Below are 21,341 nucleotides of genomic sequence, written 5' to 3' on the forward strand. Positions count from 1 at the left end.
CAAAATGCTTTGATCTCTGTCATAGACACATTGGGAACTGTTAGCAAAAGGTGTCTGTTGTCCTTGAAGCTTCGACCATAAGTTAGTACCATCTGAGATACTTGCTACATCCCAAAAGACATTAAGGAATTCCATAAATATGCACTTTGTGTCGTGTTGTCCAGACATGCACCCTCATTGCAAAGCTGACCAATGAGTATTATGACATGGCACCAGTCGCCAGGCTACACCAAAACTGGGAGCCTGAGGATCCCTGAAAGTTCCCTCACTACTTGGTTGTGACTTTAAAAACTAAAGGAAGATTATGCAAACATTATATCTGAATACTTGTTTTTGTATTCCAAAATATGCTGACAGACACTGACATACAGTTCAACCTAATGAGTGTTGTAATGTGGAGAAACATCTCTGTAATTGATACAGAAGTTACGACATCCTTGCTCATCCAGTGCCCTTTAGCGAGACTTCCACTTCACAAGGGGATCATTCTATCCCGGTCAGTTTCCATCACCCCAGTTGGTTTAAAAAATGCTGACATAGAAAAAGAGAAAGACAATGGAGAGAATACATGCTCTAATAGTTGATGCAATGCACAGACAGACATAAATACTTCCTACTGTTGAAGGTCTTACAGAGGGCATTTATAAAGCAGTCAGCAACGGAGCTTTCCTTGCAGGTGGAATAAATTACCTGGGGTTCAAAAATAAAAGTACCTGGCAACAGTTAAGAAACCTCCAACGTTCTAAGGGAAGTTTAAACCAATCAGGCCCATACTACATGAACACATTTTAAGTGAGTCTAAGAAAATCTCTCATCACCTTTTGCCTTTCTAGAACACAGGAACCGAGAGTCCAGAAGAAAGTAGGTTATTATGGAACACATTCTCGTTAGCCCTAATCTCCGGGTTCAGTTATTCACTTAGAAGTTCTACTCTAATCAAGTTTTCCATAAGAAGAGAAATTTTAGCCACTGAAAGCTAAGAGACTTTTTTTCAATGGTACCCTGTGGAAAGGAAAGAAACAAAACATCTTCTTGCGTTTGAAAAGTCGTTAATCTGAAATGAAAGATATTAGAGCTTGTGAAAACAAGAGAAAAGGCTGGCTAGTTCAAGTCAGAAACCCAAGGTGGAGGTTTCCAAGGCCCTTTTATTAGGGGAAGGTCCCCTTTATAGCACAAGATTTCACATGTGTATCAGACAATCAGATCAGTTCCTAAAAATTAGGAAAAAAGAGGAAAAAACAAAACAGATGCACTTCTTATATATATTAAACATAAATTAAAAGAATTTATAAAATGGTCACCCTTCTTACAGAATAAATGCAGAGTATATTATGAATGCACCTCTAGGCTTAAGTTGTTAAAGTTGTTTTTGTTTTCCAATAATAAATAAATAGAATTTCTTCTTAAGTTTTGGATCCACCTGAGTCATTACTGGCTTTTCTTCCCTTGTCACTTCTGTGTGTGGCATTGGGTGGTACAGGCGTTACCAGTTTCACTGGCCCGTCAGAGTATTGGCTATCTTTTCGGGGAGGCATCCGCTCATTAATTCGGTCCAGACCTCGGGCTTCTTCAAAACTCCGGATCCTGTGCTGAAGCGAAAATCCTCTGATGGCTACAGAAAAACAGGAAAGGGAGGAGCTCGATTAGACATCAAGGCAGACAAGCTTCAAGTTTCTTAGCACACAGCAGCCTCCTAGAGAAAAACATAGAAGGGTGGCTAAGGGGCACATGTCTGGTGAGACTAATAGGCAATATTTGATTTGAATTAGCCTTGTCTTGAAACTACTAATTCCTTAAGGCGTCAAGGCTTGGGCAGCGGAAATTGTGAAAGTAATTTTCATAGACGCTCAGTACAATTAATCGTAGCAGAAATATACCTGACACAAAGCAAACAAGTTCTTCACTTAGCCCCAGTACATTTGGGAAAGAGCTTCTTATGGGCCAGAAACGTGCTCAATGCAAGGGAGAAAAAAGAAAACACTAGAATAATAGAACAAGGTAAACAGAGTACTTTAGCACAAACATCACACTGACCACAAAAAAAGTAACAAAAGAGCTAATCTTTTTTTGTTTAGGACAGCTTTTTATCTTGCACAACCAGGAGCTGAATGTAAGTTAAAAACCATCTAAAAAGTAGCTTCTAAATATTTTCTTTCTGATTGAACTTTTGTATTGTCAAGGAACGCACTCCCATTTTGAACCACCTCACCTAACAAAACAATTAAATTTATAACACAGTATCAATTCCAATGGTTTTCATCCAGGGGTTCACAGGTAATTTGTTACTTAAAATCTGCTTTCACAGGAACAAAGATAATTTAGCTTGACTGCCTGAGGGCAAACTCAGAAAACAATTAATCTAAATTCCTGTTTACTTTGGCCTCTGCTCTCGATATCTTTTAGAATCATTAAAGAGGCCGATCTGTTTGAATCTCTAGTTACCAAATGGAGGTCTCTTATATATGGAAGGGCTATCGAATTAAACCACTTGGTCCCTCAGGACCAGTTGCTTAAGCTTCAGCCACTGCATTGAAACAGAGCCCAGAAAGGACTGTAGCTGTGGAGAGGGTCATTTAAATTAGTACAACTGCAGGATACTTTGTGAGCATGCCTAAAAATATCTATTCCTTTTTTCACTGTTACAGTTCTGGTGATGCAATAATAAAAGATTTCAAACGTTGACAAAAGTTTTTTAAAACTAGTAGACAGACACATGATCACATAGGAATATGGCCATACCTTCCCGGGCCTCTACTGCTTCTACTGTGGCTGTAAGAGGCAGGAGCAGTGGCATGCAAAAATGAAGACAGAAAAAGAATGAGTAAACCCACAGCAACGCTGCCAGCAGACATCCCAGGGTCCCACCTTCTAGCCTATTCCCACCCATAGGAAAAGTCGACTAGTTAGAGAAGCGAGAGGATTATTGCAAGAACCTAAATTGGGGGGTTGAGGTGGGGAGAGTTTCTAATATTTTTAACATTCCAGGTAGCATGGGAATCTTTTAGCTAATGGTATCTAGAGCTAAACCAACTGGGCCAGTCAAGTTGACTATAAGAAACCAAGAGTCATGTTGTTTTCCCGATTTTAAATAGCTAGCTGCTAATTTATATCTTGACATTCACATATCAAAATAACTTGTAGACTCAAAGAATTTAACATTACAACCGTTCTTTGATTTGTAATAGTTCAGATGGTATTTTAAATGAGTTGCTGCTGCATCCTATTCAACAAACTTATTTAAAACTACTTATTGCTCTCATGCAACTTATGTGGGGTCCAACCGTCCTTTTTAATTACTTAATAAAAAAAGAATGGCTTTTGACTGGCATTTGGAAGGAGAGAAAAATAGGTTACAAGTGTGGGGTTATTTCTTGTCCGCGGGTAGAGTACTAAGCTGGCAAAGGCATAAAATTTCAATTCCGGATACAAATTCATGTACCATCTGGGATTAGAGATGTAGCAGAGGCTGACATTTCCAACCAATATGGCTTCCGTTCGCTGTGCGAGAGAACAGGCCAGTTACTAAGAAGGCCCTCTTCTCCTTCATTGATGGCAAAGGAAGCAATTGAAAAATTAATACCAACGGGTAAACTTCTCTTTGCATCCTCTTCTGAGACAGTAAAACCCCTCATATGTGAAAAGGTTACAGGGTGTAGCAAGAAAGATCCTATTAGGAGAATGCTGTCAGTTCCTCCAATACCAACTTTTAAACAAGAAGTCAGGGTAGAAGAATGAACGGGAACAGTTTCTGTTCCTGAGGCTTTCTGTCTCAATGAGAGGAGGAACTGGGAGAATGGAAAAATTAACTTCCTAACATACTTGTAGTGTGAAAAATGGAGAGTTGGAATCAACTTGACAAGTGCTGACATTTGTCGACCATCTGTAGGCATGTGTCAAAGAAGTGCCACATCCCCTCTAATCTACTCAAATAGACAAAATAAGCTTTCAAACAGTACATCACTGATGCAATGGTTAGGAAGTGGGGGAACAGAGCACTGTCTAAAACCGTACACAGAGTGTGGGCCTAATTAGAGTTTAAAAGCCACGTGGTAAAGTGTGTACTAGTGTTGCATTGTTTGGGGCTCTCCCAGAATTGCTTTTTTGTATTGGGTATTAAGGTATTAGTCTGTACTGAAGGACATTATAAGAAACAGTCATATAAAACTGACGAACTGACTTTTTCTCCTGACTGAAACATATGTATATTCAGTAAAGGATATGCGGCTGCACCATTTTACATCCTCACCAGCAGTGTACGTGGGTCCCAATTCCTCCACATTCTCATCAACACTTTTTATTACCTTTTTTATCACAACTATGCGAGTGGGTATAAATGGCATCTCATTGTGGTTTTTATTTGCATTTCCTTAATGTCTAATGATGTTGAACATTTTTTCATGTGCTTATTGACCTTATGTATGTGGTTTTTGGGGAAATGCCTATTCAAAAAAATTTTTTTTTTATTGGGGGTAACAATGGTTAGTGAAATTACATGGGTTTCAAGTGTACGATTTATAACATATCATCGATATATCACACTGTGTGCTCATCTATTCAAATTTTTTACCCATTTTTAATTGAGTTGTTTGACCCTTTATTATTCAGTTATAAATTCTTTGTATTTTCTAGATATAGTCCCTTATCAGATGTATGATCTGTAAATATTTTCAACCATTCTATGGGTTGTCTTTTCACTTTCTTCATGGTTCCAATTGCAGCACAAAAGTTAATTTTGATGAAGTCCAATTTATAACTGATCTGTTTTTTATCTTACTGTCTTTGTGAATATTGTTCAGTTCTTAGCTTTCTTCTTTTATTTTGGCTACTATGAAGCTTGGAATCAGATTTATGGCTGATTATTGGCTTTTCTGTTTGTTTTCCTTTGTGCTCCAATTTCCAAGCATATTTATTTTACTTCACTGTGCTGTATGTATACTGTAACTTATTCTAATCCCTCTTGGAACAAGGTGGGGCATGAATGAATGTATGCTACAAGGCCATATGGAATATTGTTGGTTGAAAGCTCTCCAGGTAAAGTTATATAAACAATAAAAGGTCTTATTCAGCTAATGTTCCAGTTTGTCAATGAACCTGTGGAACTGAGACTATGACAGGAAAATGTCAAAATAAACTCAGTTCCTGTCAAACAATAGGAGAAAATAAGAAACTGTAAAAAGTGGGCCTCGACTGTAGTTTTGTTCTTATTCTATTGATTTCCAAAGTCTCAATAAAAAATCTTGTATTGATTAAAACACTCATAGTCACATGAGAAACTAAGAAGCTGGATATATTAGGGACTGGAAACAAAAGGTAGACCAAGGGTTATAAATAAACAGATAAATCTATAAATAATACACCTATAAAATTCTCTTTTTATTACTCATCCCAGATTGGCATAGTTGCTCTTTTGAGGTCTAGAAAAAATTAGCTCAGATTCAAACGAAGACTTTGTGGATCAGCGAATTTTAAAAACTTTTGAGAGTAAGGATGCTACAGGACATTCCCTTCTTCACCCACTTGACTTCCTCTTAATGCTAAATTGCCTTGTCAGAGCTGCTCTCAGAATATCTTACGTGACTAATTACCAAGCAAAGTCATGGTGGAAAAGCATTTTGCTTACAAGAAACCATGTTTTATTTGAGAGAAAAAAATTCAATCTGAAATAGTTTACTGGTTTTCTATGAAACTACAGAAATTAGGAAAATTAATTATATACTTCTAAGGAAACAAATGTACATTCTTCCTTCCAAATAGCTAACCTCTAATATTCCAGTATTCAATTTGAAAGAGGAGGAACTCAGTCCTATTAAAAAGGGGAAAAGGAGCTTGTTCCTATAAATCAATACCAGTGGAATTTCTACTTCCTCTAAGTGGCAGAAGGACAAGGAGAAAAAGAAAAACTTAAGTAGAAACTGCAATAAAACAAGGGGGCTAAAAAGCAATGAAACTCTAGTTTAAGTTGTTAATGCTTCAACTCCAGTTTTCATGCCTAGAATTAATAATAGTCATCCAATGATGTGATCTCATGTCCTTTCCTCTTGCTTGACCAGCCCTATGCTTATTCTGACAAACAACAAACTTTTCATTCCAGAGTTCCATAAAGCCTTCTCCTTAGAAGTCAGTGCTCATATAATTTTTAGAGTGGACATTCTGGTTCAAGAGATGACTGTGGCACTGGAATAGGATATGGCTAATAGACAAAGAGACAAACTCCCTTTCTGACTAACTAACCAAAAATATCTGAGGTATAAAAGATACACAAGCGATGTGTTATCTTGTACCTAAATCTGAAGTGTATAGCTCAGTACATTTTTATCTATGTATATACTTGTGTAACTACCACCCAGATAATGATATAGAACATTCCATTTCCACTGCTCCAGAAGTCCCCTATGCCCTTTCTGGGCTCATATTCTCCTACCAAAAGAAGTGTCATTCTGACTTCTATTACCATTAGTGTCCCTGTTCTTGAACATTATATAAATCAGACAGTTTGTGCTCTTTTGTGTCTAACGTTTTTAGTTTACCAGGATGTCTGTGAGAGTCAACCATGATTTTGCATGTATTCATTCATTTATTTATTTTATTGCTGAGTTGTATTCCACTGTATACATATCACACTATTTATTTATTTCTCTATTCTGCTGCTGATGACCACTTGGTTATTTCCCATTTGCGGCTCTTATGAATAAAGCTGAGGTGAACACTCTTATGCACATCCTATGGTAGACATATGCATTAATTTTTCTTCAATATATACTAGGTGTGGAATTGCTGGGTTATGGGGTAGACGTGTTTCGGTTTTCTGCCCAGTAAACAGTTTTCCAAAGTGACTGAACCAATTTACAAGCCCATCAGCAATGCATCTAGTTCTAGTTCTCCACAAACTCATCAACACTTGGTATTGTCAGACTTTTTCATTTTAGCCATTCCAGGGAGTATGTAGTGGTACCTCACGGTGGTTTTAAAATCCATTTCCCAGATGAGTAACTATATCAAGCATTTTTTCATATGCTTATTGGCCATTTCGATATCCTCTTTTTTTGAAGTGCATATTAAAATTTTTTGACCATTTTTTAAAAATTGGTTGTCTGCATTTTTCTTTTTGAGTTGTAGTTCTTTGTACATTATTAATACAAGTCCTTTGTCAGACATATGCATTGCAAAAATCCCCTCCCAGTTTATGGCTTGCCTTTTCCCTTTGTTAATCATGTATTTTTGTAAATAGAAATTCTTAATTTTAATACAATTTAATTTTTTCTTTTAAGGTTAGTACTTTTTGTGTTCTATTTAAGGGCTCTTTATCTACCCCAATGTCTACTCTCCACACTTTTTTCTGGGAGTTTTACTGTTTACATTTACGTTTTCATTCATTTTGAATTAATTTTTTTATATGGAGACGAGTCAAGATTCATTTTATCCCCCGCAGATGGATATCTAATTGCTCCAGTACCATTTATTGAAAGCCCAATTAAAAAAATTATTTTATTTTTTAAAATTATAGTTAACATACAATATTATATCAGTTTCAGGTATGATTTTACAGTTATATGCCTTATGACGTCATCACCATGCTACGTCATCTGCCACTGTATAAAGTTATTATTGACTATAGTCCCTTGCCGTACATCATATCCCCATGGCTTTATTTTATAACTGGAAGTTTGTACCTCTTATTCCCCTTCACTTATTTTGCCCATGTCCCCCAACCCCTCCCCTCTGGCAACCATCAGTTTGTTCTCTGTATCTATGAGTCTGTTTGCTTATTTTTATTATTTTTTTAAATATTCCACATATAAGTGAAATCACATATTTGTCTTTCTCTGACTAATGTCACTTAGCATAGTATCCTCCAGCTCCATCCATGTCGTCGCAGATGGCAAGATTTCATGCTTTTTAATTGATGAAGCCCCAATTTAAAATTTTACTTGGACTGCTGGGTAAAGGGAGCACACCGTCCATGAAAGGTACGTTTCTCATACTCACCTGTCTCAATAGTTTGCTTTCCTCCGGAGAGGACACCCAGAGGGAGTGTACCTGTAGGAGTCAGGCCCTTGAGAGTCAGCACACTCTCACTTTCTTCCCTGCAAAGGAAGATCAAAGCCCTGGGTTAATGCCAGGGTGTCTACTACTCAGCAATCCAAGGTACTTGAAGGAAGTTAAGAAAAGACACATAAAGATGGAGGACAGGTTCTCCTTCTCCCTACCCCTTCCCTGACCCAAAGAAAGCGATGTTTTCTCTAAATATTCCACTTTTTAAACAATCTGCCAGGTTTTGCTTTTCAATGAATAGCACTTAATAACCAGGCGCTGTTCTAATTTCCCCATGTATTATACCATTTAATCTCCCTAATAACTGTGTAAAGCAGTTTCTGTTTTTATCACTCTTCTACAGACAAGTAAAACGAGGCACCAGATTACAGCTAAGTAGAGGTAGAGCCAGGATGTGAAGCACACAGGCACTCCGGCTCCAGAATCCACACTAAACCACCACATTCACTCCCTCTGAGCTCGTTCCAAATGTTCGCCTGAACGTTTCCAGTCATTTTAACATGTAGGTCTGATTCAATCAGCATGCAACCCAAAGACCTACAGTTCTAATAGCAAATTCCAGTTCTGAAATACCTGCTCTGAAATCAACTTCTAATGTACTCTCAAAATGCTTTTATCCCACCTTGTAATGACAGACGTATCCTTACCGAAGAATTGAAAAGACCCGTGCCATCTTCCCAATGGCTCTGATTTTATTCTTGATGATCTCCTTTCGAACTGTGGTGCCTCCTTTTAGAATACAAAGAATAAGTAAGTTACAGAAATGTGTTAACAGGTTAGTTTTAAAAGTGCAGGATGAAGTATCTTTCTAAGTTAAAGAAATTGTTATTTTAAAAAAGACATCAAGGCCCAAGTTTATTTAAACAAACAAACAAAAAATCCCAGGAAGTGCTAAGGAGCAAGAGTAAAAACCAACCAGAAGGAAAAAAGATGAAGTGAAAAATGGAGGGGCCACGAAAAAGAAAGACTGGGCAGATCTATGAGAGGTAGGTACTTATTTGTGGTTCTGAAATGTAGAACACAGAGAAGAATGTAATACACACATATAAACAAAGATAGTTGCTATAGCAAAGATCTGCTTTGAGAATGCTGTGAGCCACCTTAGGATGCAGGGTTTGGCCTGCAAATGGCAAGTGATGACTTCAGCAGTTGTCTTCTGCACGTAAACACAATACACAGCTAGCTCTCCTGAATTTACTGTGAGGGCTGCTTTCATTCTACGAGTATAATCCTCACTTATAAACTGGTGAGTAACAACTACCGCAGACAACTGTGTAGTACAAATGCTGATGATGGGTAAGGTATTTTATAAAGCAACATCAAAAAAGTTAACACACGACTTTATGACCTTTCCTCATCTAGGATTCAGGAAACAGCTCACACATGAGAAGTCAAGGTCCAGCATGCACCAGGTGACTGCATTCAAAAGTCAGAAAAAGAAACATGGCCTCTCCTTCCTCACCCCTCTAACTCTCAGTATGCTGCAGGATCATACAGCAGGTCCAGAGAAAATATATGCATTACAACAGAAAGGGAGGATGGAGAGCCTGTCTGAAATTATTCAACTACAACTAAAAAAATCTAACTCATAGACTGTGGTGGGACAGACAGCGACTATTAAACTCTTAGCACAGTTTAGTCAGATACCTTTCTGATAGCTTGAAATGTAGTGATCTTCAGGGAGAAGAGACACCAAGAAAACAAGGAGATGAAGATAGAAATATGAGAAGAGCAATTTAAGTTTTCATGGAAGAGAGAAAAAAAAGAAATCAAAGTGAAATGCAATGAGAGAAGCAGGCTATTAACTTTATCAGCTCAGAAGAGATATACCCTTGGTGTCATAACTGATGTTAAATCACAGATTTCTTGTCAGTAGTTTTGCCCCTCTTAAAAGTTTATAGTTTTACGTTAATTCACATCTATTAGTATTCAACATGTGCTATCCCCACAGATCATGAAAATAAAATTAGACATAGAAAAACATAACATTTGTGGAACAAAGATGCTGAAAACAAGGAACGAAAACAGGACAAAACAAACAGCTTACAAATCTCTTAATAAGAGCATTCTGTTTTTATTTAATGCGTTCAGTATTTTCCCGTATCTTTCTGGAGATTTTATAGTTTTTCCTTTTTAAAGTTTTATATTTCCTTCAGGATCTCAAGTTCATTTAAATTGCTTTATTGCTGTTTTTGTTGTTGTCTCTCAGAGACTCCAGAGGTGTCTGCTAATCCTGAATGTTTGCTGCGGATTAAGACTGAAGGACTGAAAAGCTTTCTGAGTTGGTGGGAGCATTGTTGACTTGAAGTGTTTTGTAAGTAATCAGGGTGAGCATATATTAAGAAATTCTCTCTATCAGTATTGAGTATACATATGGTTACTTCATTCACATTTTTGGCAAGCCATGGATTGCTGTCAATTGTATCCCCAGTCCTAACATTCTTTGGCTTACATTTTTTAGAGATTAGCTTGCAGACTTGGAAAAGAGGCAGTTGCCCACCGGCAAACTACTTTATCTGCCTTTCCAAAAGCTTTCACCCAGTCTCCTTACTTTATCAGTGCCCATCTCCCTCCTCCCCCTAACCCATAATACCCAATTCTAGCAACTGGTACTACCAATTCCTCTGCTTTTTGAGGATTCTGTGCTGGAACTCAGCATTCCTGAAAGTTGGACTTTGGCTTTCTTGAAATCAGCTAAGTCAGTAATACTAATTCGTTTGTTTTCCAACTTCCAAATATCCCTACAAAAATCTCTGCATTCTCGTAGGTTTATAACTTCTTTAAAATATTTTTTCTATTGTGAAATATGCTAAAACCTACAGACAAGTACATAAAACAAACATGTAAGTCAGTGATTTATTAAAAAGCAAATGACCATATAATCTACTCCGGTCAATAAATAGAAGCTTGCTAGCACCCAGATGCTCTCCTGGAGCCTCTCCTAATAATTATAGTCTCTCTCCTCCCAAATAAAATCTTTCTCTTGACTTTTATTGAAATCACTTTCTTGCAGTTCTTTATAGTTTGATCACGCGTCCACAAGCAGTACAGTTTTCACTGTTTTTGAACTTTACGTAATTGGAACAATTAAGTATGTCTTTTGTGTCTAGCTTCTTTTGCTCAACATTGTAAGATTCATCCATGCTTTCTGTTGCTGTAGTTCATTGTCATTATTGCATATAATTCCACTATATGAATATGCCACAGCTTATTTTCTCCTTTTTACTGTCAGTGGTCATTTGGGCTGATTCCAATTTTTGGCTATTTTGAATTAGGCTGCTATGAATATTCCTATGCACTTCCCTTCGCTATACACATTTCTGTTAAGTATATTCCTAGAATTAAAATGCTCAGTTATAGGGTACATATATGTTCAACTTTGGATAACAGTTTGGCACTATCTATTAAAGGGGACGTACCAATTTATACTCCAGTATATGAGCATTCCTGCTACTTCCCATCCTGGCCAATACTTGTGATTATTCATCTTTAGTTTTCTCCAATCTAGTGGTTGAATAAAATCATCCATTGTGATTTCAATTTGCATTTTTATAATTATCAATGTGGTTGGATATCTTTTCATATTTTTACTGGCCATTTGGATGTCCTCTTTTGTGAAGTGCTTGTTCAAGTCTCATCTTACTGATCTGTAGTTTGTTATCTATTCTGCGAGTGAGCCCTTCATTGGTTGTGCTGCAAAAATCCTCTTCCGCCGTGTAGCTTGTCTTTTCACTCTTAATAGAGTCTTTTGGTAAACACAAGTTCTTACTTTTATTGTGGTCCAATTTATTATTAATTTCCTGTATGGTTAGGGCTTTTTGTGTTCTGTTTTAAAATTTTTCCTCTACTCCAAGATCATGAAGATATTCTATATTATAAATACTAGAAGATTTATTGTTTTGCCTTTCATATTTGAATGTATAAATCTTGAATTTATTTTGCGTTTGGAATATGATAGGGGTCAGGTTTAATTTTCAGTCAAATATTAATACATGTCCCCAGACCATTTATGAAAAATACCATCATTTTCCTTCTACTGTGCAGTGCCACCTCTGGTCTAAACCAAGTGTCCATATTTGTGTGGATCTATTTCTAGATTCTCTATTCTGTTTCAATGCTTGTCTGTCTTTGCACTAATAATTCTAATTACTCTAGCTTTATAGTAAATTTTGATATCCTATAGAACAAGTTCTCCCACTTTATTCTTCTTCAAGACTTAAGCTATTTCCATATGATGTTTAGAATTTATCCTTAGCATTTCCATATAAATTTTAGAATCAAATTGTTAATATTTGACTTTGACTCCATAGATAAATTTGGGAATAATTTACATCTTTAGAATAGTGAATCTTCCAGTAATCCATGAACAAAATATTTCATTCCAATTTATTTAGATCCCTTTTAATTTCTCTAATAATATTTTATAGTTTGTTGCTTAGAGGTTTCACATCATTTGTTAGATTTATTGTTAGGGATGATATGATAAATGGCATCTTTTGAAAAATTTCATTTTGCTGGTAAATAGAATTACAAAGGATTTTTGGTTGTTAGCTTTCTATCCAGCAGCTTTACTACCTGCATTTATTGATTCTAATAATTATCTATAGACTTTAAAAAGTTGTCTTTGTATACAACCATATCATCTACAAATAATGATAGTTTTGTTTCTTCCTTTCCAATCTTTATACCTTGAATTTGTTTTTCTTGCCTTATTATATTGGTTATGACTTCTAATATGACACAGGGTATCATATTATACTCTAATCTAATATAATATGAGTATAGAGGTATTCATAGTCAGCATCCTTGTATGTTCCCAATCACTGAGAAAAGCTTTCAACATTTCACAATATGATGTTTGCTATAGGTTTTTATTGGTACGTTTGTCAAAAAATCCTTTAAACCTAGTTTAAAAGATCTATTGTAAATGAAAGGTGAATCTTACCAAATGCTATTTCTACATCTACTGAGATAATAATATTTCTTTTTTTGTTAATGCAGTGGATTATTCTGATTGATTTTTAAATAAAATTTTTATTCTAGAATAGTTTTAGATATACAGAAAAGAGTTGCCACAATTATTAGCATTTTACATGTGTATACACAGATTGAAAAACTTTATAAGGTTTCTGGAACAAATCAAGTTATTTGGGAAGCATAATTCTTTTATGTATATTGTTAGTTTCAATTTGATGACGTTTTGTTTAGGGTTATTCTATCTATATTCATGCCCTTGTCATATTTTAGTACCATAGTTATAATGGCCTCATTAAATGAGAATTTTTTTTATTCTCAGGATGAATTTGTATAATTTTTGTGTGGTTTCTTTCTAAATGTTTTGCTTTCGAGCTTTCTGTATCTTTATGCTTTAGATCTGTCTCTTATAAGAAAACATCATAAAGTTTTCTTTTAAATCCTACCAGACAATCTGACTTTTATCTATTCATATTTAATAAAACTGCTAATATGTTTATCATCATAATTTATTCTATTGTCCTGCTGCTATATTTACCTTCCCTCCTTTCTTGCGTTCTTCCAGGTTACTTTTTATCATTCCATTTTTCTATAACTTAAAAGTAATATACTTAAAAAAACCAACCAAACAAACAAACATCTTTTCTTACAGGTTACTCTACAGATTACAACATGCATCTTTTATCAAAGTACAAGGGTTATACACTCCTCACACACTTTAACTATAATTATCCCACTGTCAACTATTATTGTCATATATTTTAATTCTGTCTTTTAAATCCAGTAAAACGTTATTGTTATTGTTTAATAAATTCTACATTTATAGGATTTAGCCACATATTTTCTACTATTTTTACTCTTTATTCCTGAATCTCCAAGCTTCCATGTGGCATTTTCCTTCTGCTTGAATATCATTTAGAATTTCATTTAGTGTGGGTCTCCTGGTAATTCTCACAGTAAATGTTTTAAGGGAGGGATATCTGAAAAATGCTTATTTCTTCTTAATTCTTGAAGGGTATTTCTGCTAGTTATAGAATTCTCACTTACCAGTTATTATCTTTCAGTGCTTTGAATATATTTTACATTGCTTCCTGCTTCCACTGTTTCCATTAAGAATCTACTGTCAGTTTAATTGTTCTCTTTTGAAAATAATTTCTTTTCTTCTGGCTGCTTAAAGGATTTTTTTTCTTTGTCTTTCATCTGAAGCACTTTTACTATGATGTGATGCTTAGGTGTTTTTTTCTTTGTATTCATTCTGCTTTGGTTTACAGGGCTTCTTAATCTGTGGCTTAATGTCTTATCTATTTTAGAAAACTTTTATTCATTATCTCTTCAAATATTGGTTCTACCCCATTCTCTCTTCTCTGGGACTCTAAACATACAGTTGATAGGCCTATTCACTGTATTCTCTGTCTCTTAGGCTGTTTTTGGTATTTTACATTTTCTTTTTGTGATTTATTCTAGATTGTTTCTTCTGACCTACCTTCTGGTTGATTTTTTGTCTGTTTAGCTTTATTAAATCTGCTGTTAATTCATCTGTCAAGTTTCTTAATTTGTTATTTTACTTTTCATTCCTAGAATTTTCTTTTGGTGTTTTATCAACTCTGTTATATCTCGTTTTATAATTCACAGTTATTTTCCAAATATTTCAATCTTGTCTTTTATGTTCTTGCACATAGGAAGCATTGTTTTGCTTTTTAGCACAATTATTTTAACGTTTGGTCTGATAAAGCCAGTGTCTGGAGAACCTGGGAGTCTGTTTTTATTTTTTTCTGTTTCTGCTGGTTCTCATTCACGCCATTATGTCTCCTCATATGCCTAGTCATTTTCGGTTGTGAGCCATATATAATATTTGAAAGACTTTGATAATTTAAGGTCTTACATGATGTTACCTTAGTCTAGAGAGGTTTGCTTTTGCCAGGTACCTGGGACTACCTTATTTAAATTTTAGTAATTGAAATGATTTGAAGGTTCTATTTCCAGTTCATCCTTACTCTTACATGGATGTAACCAGTAAGCAGGAGCTTACTGACACGCACGTCATCCTTGGCAAGCCAGGAATCCCAACATTTTTAGCCTCTATCAGGAGGGCAGATCAACCTTATAGCCCCCTCGTTTGAAATTCGTGAATGTCTTTAGGAAAGAAATAATCCCAAATGTTGGTCTTTATCTCTCTGAATTTATGCCATTTTCCAGATCTTAACTTGGCAATTCTTTATTATTTTGTTAGCTTTCTGAATGCCTTTAAAGCAAAATTTAAAAATAGTTTGTCTCACTTTTCCAGTTGTCTTAAGAGTCAGGGTTGCTTTAAACTATCTTGTCTGGCTTACTAAAGTGTTAATCCTTAGTTTATAACACTTAAGTAAAACCAAAATTGTACTGTGGTTTTAGTGTGGTTTCAGGAAGGAATGGAATTAGAAGGGTGGTCAATTCATAATCTTAACCTACAAGGTTATTCTTCATTTCCTTTCGAAAACAAAATTTTAAAGCATATATCAGCTTATATCCACATTTTATAAAAAATGGGGATGAGAGGATTCTATGTATTTACTTTTGCATTTAATAGAACAGCTAATAGATTTTCCACATCAGCACCAATCTCTCTACTTCATTCTTTTTCTAAGTAGTTGCACTTTATATCATTCAGTCTAACTCACGAATATTTATCTATTATGCTCATTGCAGTTTGCTTGGTTTTAGGGCTATTCTGGTGAGCAAAAACCATTTTGTCCCAGCATTCAGGAAGTTTACAGTTGAATGGCGGTAAAATATATTAATCTGGTAATAATGTAAACAAATGTAAAATTACAACGGTATCAAATGCTAAGGAGAAGTCAGCACCACTGATGAGAGAGTATCGCAGGGGTATTGGATCTAGTCAGGGAGGTCAGAAACATCTTCCATGAGGAAGTTACGATAAACTGAACAGGAGATAACCAGAAGAGAAAGGGAGAAAGGAGGCTTGCATAAAGGAAATAATATTCCATGTAGAGAATCTATCATATGGATATATCATAATTGATTTACCCAGCTCTCCTCTAAGGAACATTTAGATTGAATCTTTTTCTACTACAGATGATACTTTGAAAAATATTCCCAGACACAATTTTTGGCATAATTTTGCAAGCATATCCTCATGACAATCAAGAATCCTTTCTTAAAACATACAATAGAATTCACAATAACTTCCATAGGCACTTAAATATCAATATAAATTTTACTAGATCTATTTTTTACATGTTTCATCTTTTCCTAACTTAAATTCTTTGTTTTGTTTTAATTTTGACTTGGCTCCCCTTTTTGCTCAAGAAGAATTGTTTCCTTTGTAATGACCTTCCATCCCATACGTAAAGGTACTCACAAGCTACATACCATTTACTTTGAACCTTCAATGTGGAATCTGAAGCATAAGTATGTATGGGACTCTCTCCTACATCCTCACAGTAAGCTAGGCTTTCTCAACTATGTTGACAGTTTATCCTAACTGTTGAGTGAATCACCTTAGCACAGAGCTTAGACAGAATGACAGAGGTTTGTGCTCAGGTACTACCATCTTTCCAGAATCTTCCATATTCTCAGATAAGTTAGGGCTTACCTTTAAAATCAAACTTCCCACAACATACTAAGAAAAAAAATACTTGGCTACATATGCAATAAAATGTTACTACATAAAGATCCCTCAGAGACCAATAAGAAGAAAAACAAATGAACAAACAAACATGTACACAACCAAGTAGAAAAATGGGCAAGAGGTATGACTTGACAATTCACAAAAGAGAAATAAAATAAATGTGGTCAATAAACACAAGAAAAGTGTTCATTAGTCATCATAAAAATACAAATTAAAATTTTAAAAAATACCAGACTATAAAAATTACAAGCAGTATTGGAGAGAGCACTGTGAGCTACGTATGCATCATATACACAAAATGTAAACTGGTAGCCTTTCTAGAGATTATCTGTATCCAATTTAAAATTGTAAGTATTAATTGACACAGATATATTCAATTTCTAGAAATTTGTCCTGCGGAAATAATCGAGAAAATGTTACTGTTCATTACCTAATACTCCTTTCTTTTCTTTCATACCATAGATCAACATCTGACTTATATTTATTATGTTTGTCTTCCCTCCACTAGAATATAAGCTTATTGAAAGCAAGGATCTAAACAGTAGTTGGCCCATATCAGGCATGTAACAAATGTTAGTTGTTGACGGAATGTGCAAAGATTTATTTGTAAAAACATTCAAAACTGTGCGGGGTTTTAAAAAGAACAAGTTGGAAAAAATATCCAACATCCAACAGCAGGGGATTGATTAAAACAAAGAACAATTGACATGGACAACTATGTAACCATTAGTCTACAAAAAAAGTAAATATCACATGACCTCATTTTTGTTAAAAAGGAAAAAGAGAGAACAAAAATATATGCAAAGATAAAAGACAGTAACACAGTACATATACACCAAAATATTCACAGTGGATATAACAGTAGGATTATAGGTGACTTCTTTTCATATTTTTTACATTGAACACAATTCTTTTATAGTAAGAAAAAAGAGAGAACAAAAATATATGCAAACATAAAAGACAGTAACACAGTACATATACACCAAAATATTAACAGTGGATATAACGGTAGGATTATAGGTGACTTCTTTTCATATTTTTCACATTGAACACAATTCTTTTATAATAAGAAAAATATTATTCAAAACAGGCTAACACCAAAACCAAACCTTTGTTTCTAGTAAAATGAGTAAAAGGCAAGTTTACCTTCAATATCATCATCGGAAATCAATTCATCATCAGAACATATGTTGAGAATGTTAACCAGCATCTCTGTGACTATATGGTAAGACAAAATAGCCCAAAATTTACACAATTAGTAAGGTACTTTCTCCAAAAGGATGTGGATATCTAAATAAACATAGATAAAAATGACTTGTCATTATGCTATTAAGAGTAGCTATAAAAAGCAGCATTAGGTGTAGACCTTCAGGTTTACATAGAATTTGGGTAGATTACTTGCTGCAGTAAAAAGTCTGGAGTCTTTGAAGATTCACTGCATAGTTACTTGATTTCATTAGAGTGCTACCCAGAGCATTTTTCTCACTGATATGCACATGAAAAGATTTCCTCCCATTTTGTAAAGAAGTTAAGCCACCAGATCTATGTCCAACAGGATTATTTTATATTTGTATAGGTGTACAAATAAAATTCTAAGGATAACATTTCCTATTTAAATCTCTTTATCGCTGAAGAGGTCACTGAAGGGATGGTGTCATGACTTATGTTATTTTAACATCTCGATCACAGTAGGACAGCTACTTTAAGTTGACATTTAGAACAAGAAGAGCATAATAGACTAGAATTGTAATTTAAAAACCAATTAAGTGCCATTTAAAAATCTTTATAAAAACAAAGATAATTAGAAAACATTTCTGATAACTTTAAAAAACAACAACAACAAGTTCTGAACCATCAGGGGGCTCATACAAATATATAGCGTGCTCTCATCACTAGTGAAGACAACTGATGGTCCAGATACTTTAGTTCTCTTACCTTTTTCCCCGACAAAAGGCAAAGACCATGTGAAAACATCCATAAAGTTTGGAAGCCAGTAGGGATGTGGAGAACAGTTAAACTGCCTGATATTCATGACATTGTTTTCATATTTTAACACAGCAGCTAAAAACAAAAAAAGCAAGAAAATATGGCACAGAGGAACAGGTTTGTCATAATTTTGTCAAAATTTGTCATAATTTCCCTTTATATACCAAATAGTTACAATTACAACTCTTCTTTGAGAACAAATATTTCTCAGCCAATTGACACTGGCTGCTTTGCTAGTCATTAGCCAGAACCAAAGATTTTATAAACTCTCTGGGAGTTTATAAGATAGCAGTCATCTACAGATGGTAAACTTGGAGCAATTTACAAGGCTCGAAAGTTTATTTAATCACCTGAAACTAACATAATATTGTATGTTAGCTATATTTTAATAAGAATCTTTTCTTTTAAAGTTGATTAAATCATCTCTGCATACAATGTGGTGGGATAAACAATGCCCATTTCTCCTAAACACAGTCAGTATATTGCTAGCACTCTATAAATGTTTAATAATAACCACTTCATAAATTTTCACATACACTTTGGGACCAAACTAATTTTCTTTATATTTGAAAAGTTTTAATATCTATTTCCTCAATCTTGGGCCGGCCCGGTGACTCAGGCGATTGGAGCTCCGTGCTCCTAAATCTGAAGGCTGCCGGTTGGATTCCCACATGGGCCAGTGGGCTCTCAACCACAAGGTTGCCAGTTCAATTCCTCGACTCCCACAAGGGATGGTGGGCAGTGCCCCCTGCAACTAGCAACAGCAACTGGACCTGGAGCTGTGCCCTCCACAACTAAGACTGAAAGGACAACAACTTGTCTTGGAAAAAAGTCCTGGAAGTACACACTGTTCCCCAAAAAAGTCCTGTTCCCCTCCCCCAATAAAATCTTTTTAAAAAATTAATTCCTCAGTCTTTATCATTAGCAATACAATGCTGTTTGCATTATTCTCTGAATTATTCTTACTGTTATCGTAAATAAAATAGGGTCTAACAGCTCTCTAGGAATGACAGATTTAGGTCATCTCCTGGTTCCTGTTTCTTTCCTTATTATAGGATGGCCTAATATTCTCAAAATTTAAGTTACTAAATGTCTAAAATGTACACCACAGATTATAAAGAAAATACACGAAAATAGGATCTTCAGTTCTTAAAAACCTAACACTGGCTACAATGCACATGTCCCATTATTTTCATGTGTATGTATTTTATTTAGGTTAGATGAATGTATAATTATTCAATAATTCCCTCCATCTACACAGGGAGAAAAAGCTGGGAGGTGGGTCTTAACAGTGGTGATTAGAAATGAGAGCTTAAAAACTGCTTTTGGGTATCCTTCCAGTGGACACATAAAAAAATAAGAATAGAAGTCTTTAAAAATCATGACTTAAGGGTCTTTCATATAAGCAGTGAAACTAAGAAATACCTGTTGGTACCAATAAGTCTAAAGAATATTCAAGAAAGAAAAGCAACAGTAAAAGAACGAGAAGGAAAGGGGGATAGAGTTGTCTTTTTCAAAAAAAGAGGTACTTGTATGGTGAGTAACTGAGTATCATCAGAGAGTATTTTTGGTGCCACATTTTCTGCCTTTTTCCTAAAAAATGCTTAAGAAACAATCAAGGAAAATAAGATTGTTGTTTCAAGATAAAGTTACTAATTATGTCAAAGCCAACAGAAAACTCAGGTAGAATGGACTGTGACTTTAAAAGTTTACTAATTATAATCAAGTGTACCAAGTTTAAAAGTTTACTAAGTATAATCAAAAACAAAACCAGATTAGAATGGGGCAAAAAGTGAGTTGGCAGTAAAGTGACTGCTGATTAAATGACATGTTTCAGGTTAGCACACGGATAAACCCACTGGGCAACCAATATTCTTAACAGTAAGGTTAAAGCATGGAGTGAGAAGGGAGAGTCTTCATCACAAATATGAGGACTGGAGCCACTCAGTATCTTTAAAGAAGTTTAACAGCACAAGCAGTGCATGCCATTCACAAGGGAGGAGACAAGACTAAAATGAAGGTTCTTAATACACTGAAAATATTAGGAAACAGAAATAAGAAAGAATGGAGTAGGGAGAACCAGAGCATTGTAAGACAGCTAAGACAGAAAAGAATGACAAAAAGGAAAAAGCACAAGGCTGGGAGAGAACTAAGTCAAAGAAATGCTTTTACAAAATGGACAGTAAGTCACAAGGACACACTGAGAGGACTGATACAAATCAGATTTACACGAGACGTGACATTCCATAGTTTACTTTTAAATAGAGTAAACAGTAAGTACATCATGGACTTCTTTCAAACGTCTCTCCCCAACTGCATCTACAAGGCATGACTATAAAGTAACGAGACTTATGAAACCACCAACTGCAAACACACCAGACTGTATATATCAGATGAGCATGGTCCTTGGATGTAATCACACCAGGCACAATAACAGCAAAACATTATAGTATTATAGCAATTTATAGTTTGATCAGTGATTTTAATACTCATTTTTAGTATTCCAATTTATCTTCAACAACCCTATATGACAAGTATTTTAAAGCTAACCTGAGGCTCGGGGAAGTCAAGTATCTTCTTAAATGTGAAGTGAACTTAAATGTGAAGTATCTTGTTAACTGAATTTAAAAGTGAAGCAGGACTAGACTAGGACTTCTGACTCCTAGCTTAGTGCCCTTTTCTATACACTTTGCTCCTT

The 21,341-nt window shown here is 35.1% G+C and overlaps 1 protein-coding gene across 3 annotated transcripts in view; it reads right to left on the minus strand.

The window, feature by feature from the left end:
• Nucleotides 1-1,105: 1,105 nt before the first annotated feature.
• Nucleotides 1,106-21,341, minus strand: part of PPP3CC (protein phosphatase 3 catalytic subunit gamma) — a 74,747-nt gene continuing 54,511 nt past the window's right edge. For all 3 annotated transcript variants that reach the window (XM_081075856.1, XM_081075854.1, XM_081075855.1), the window contains exons 9-14: nucleotides 18,593-18,718; nucleotides 17,804-17,875; nucleotides 8,700-8,781; nucleotides 7,987-8,084; nucleotides 2,740-2,769; nucleotides 1,106-1,612 (exon numbers count right to left, since the gene is read on the minus strand). In XM_081075856.1, coding sequence (XP_080931982.1) covers nucleotides 1,404-1,612; nucleotides 2,740-2,769; nucleotides 7,987-8,084; nucleotides 8,700-8,781; nucleotides 17,804-17,875; nucleotides 18,593-18,718 — 617 coding nt within the window. In that variant the 3' untranslated portion in view covers nucleotides 1,106-1,403. The remainder of the gene's footprint in view (nucleotides 1,613-2,739; nucleotides 2,770-7,986; nucleotides 8,085-8,699; nucleotides 8,782-17,803; nucleotides 17,876-18,592; nucleotides 18,719-21,341) is intronic.

Source organism: Rhinolophus hipposideros (assembly GCF_964194185.1).
Source record: "Rhinolophus hipposideros genome assembly, chromosome: 16".
Taxonomy (NCBI): domain Eukaryota; kingdom Metazoa; phylum Chordata; class Mammalia; order Chiroptera; family Rhinolophidae; genus Rhinolophus; species Rhinolophus hipposideros.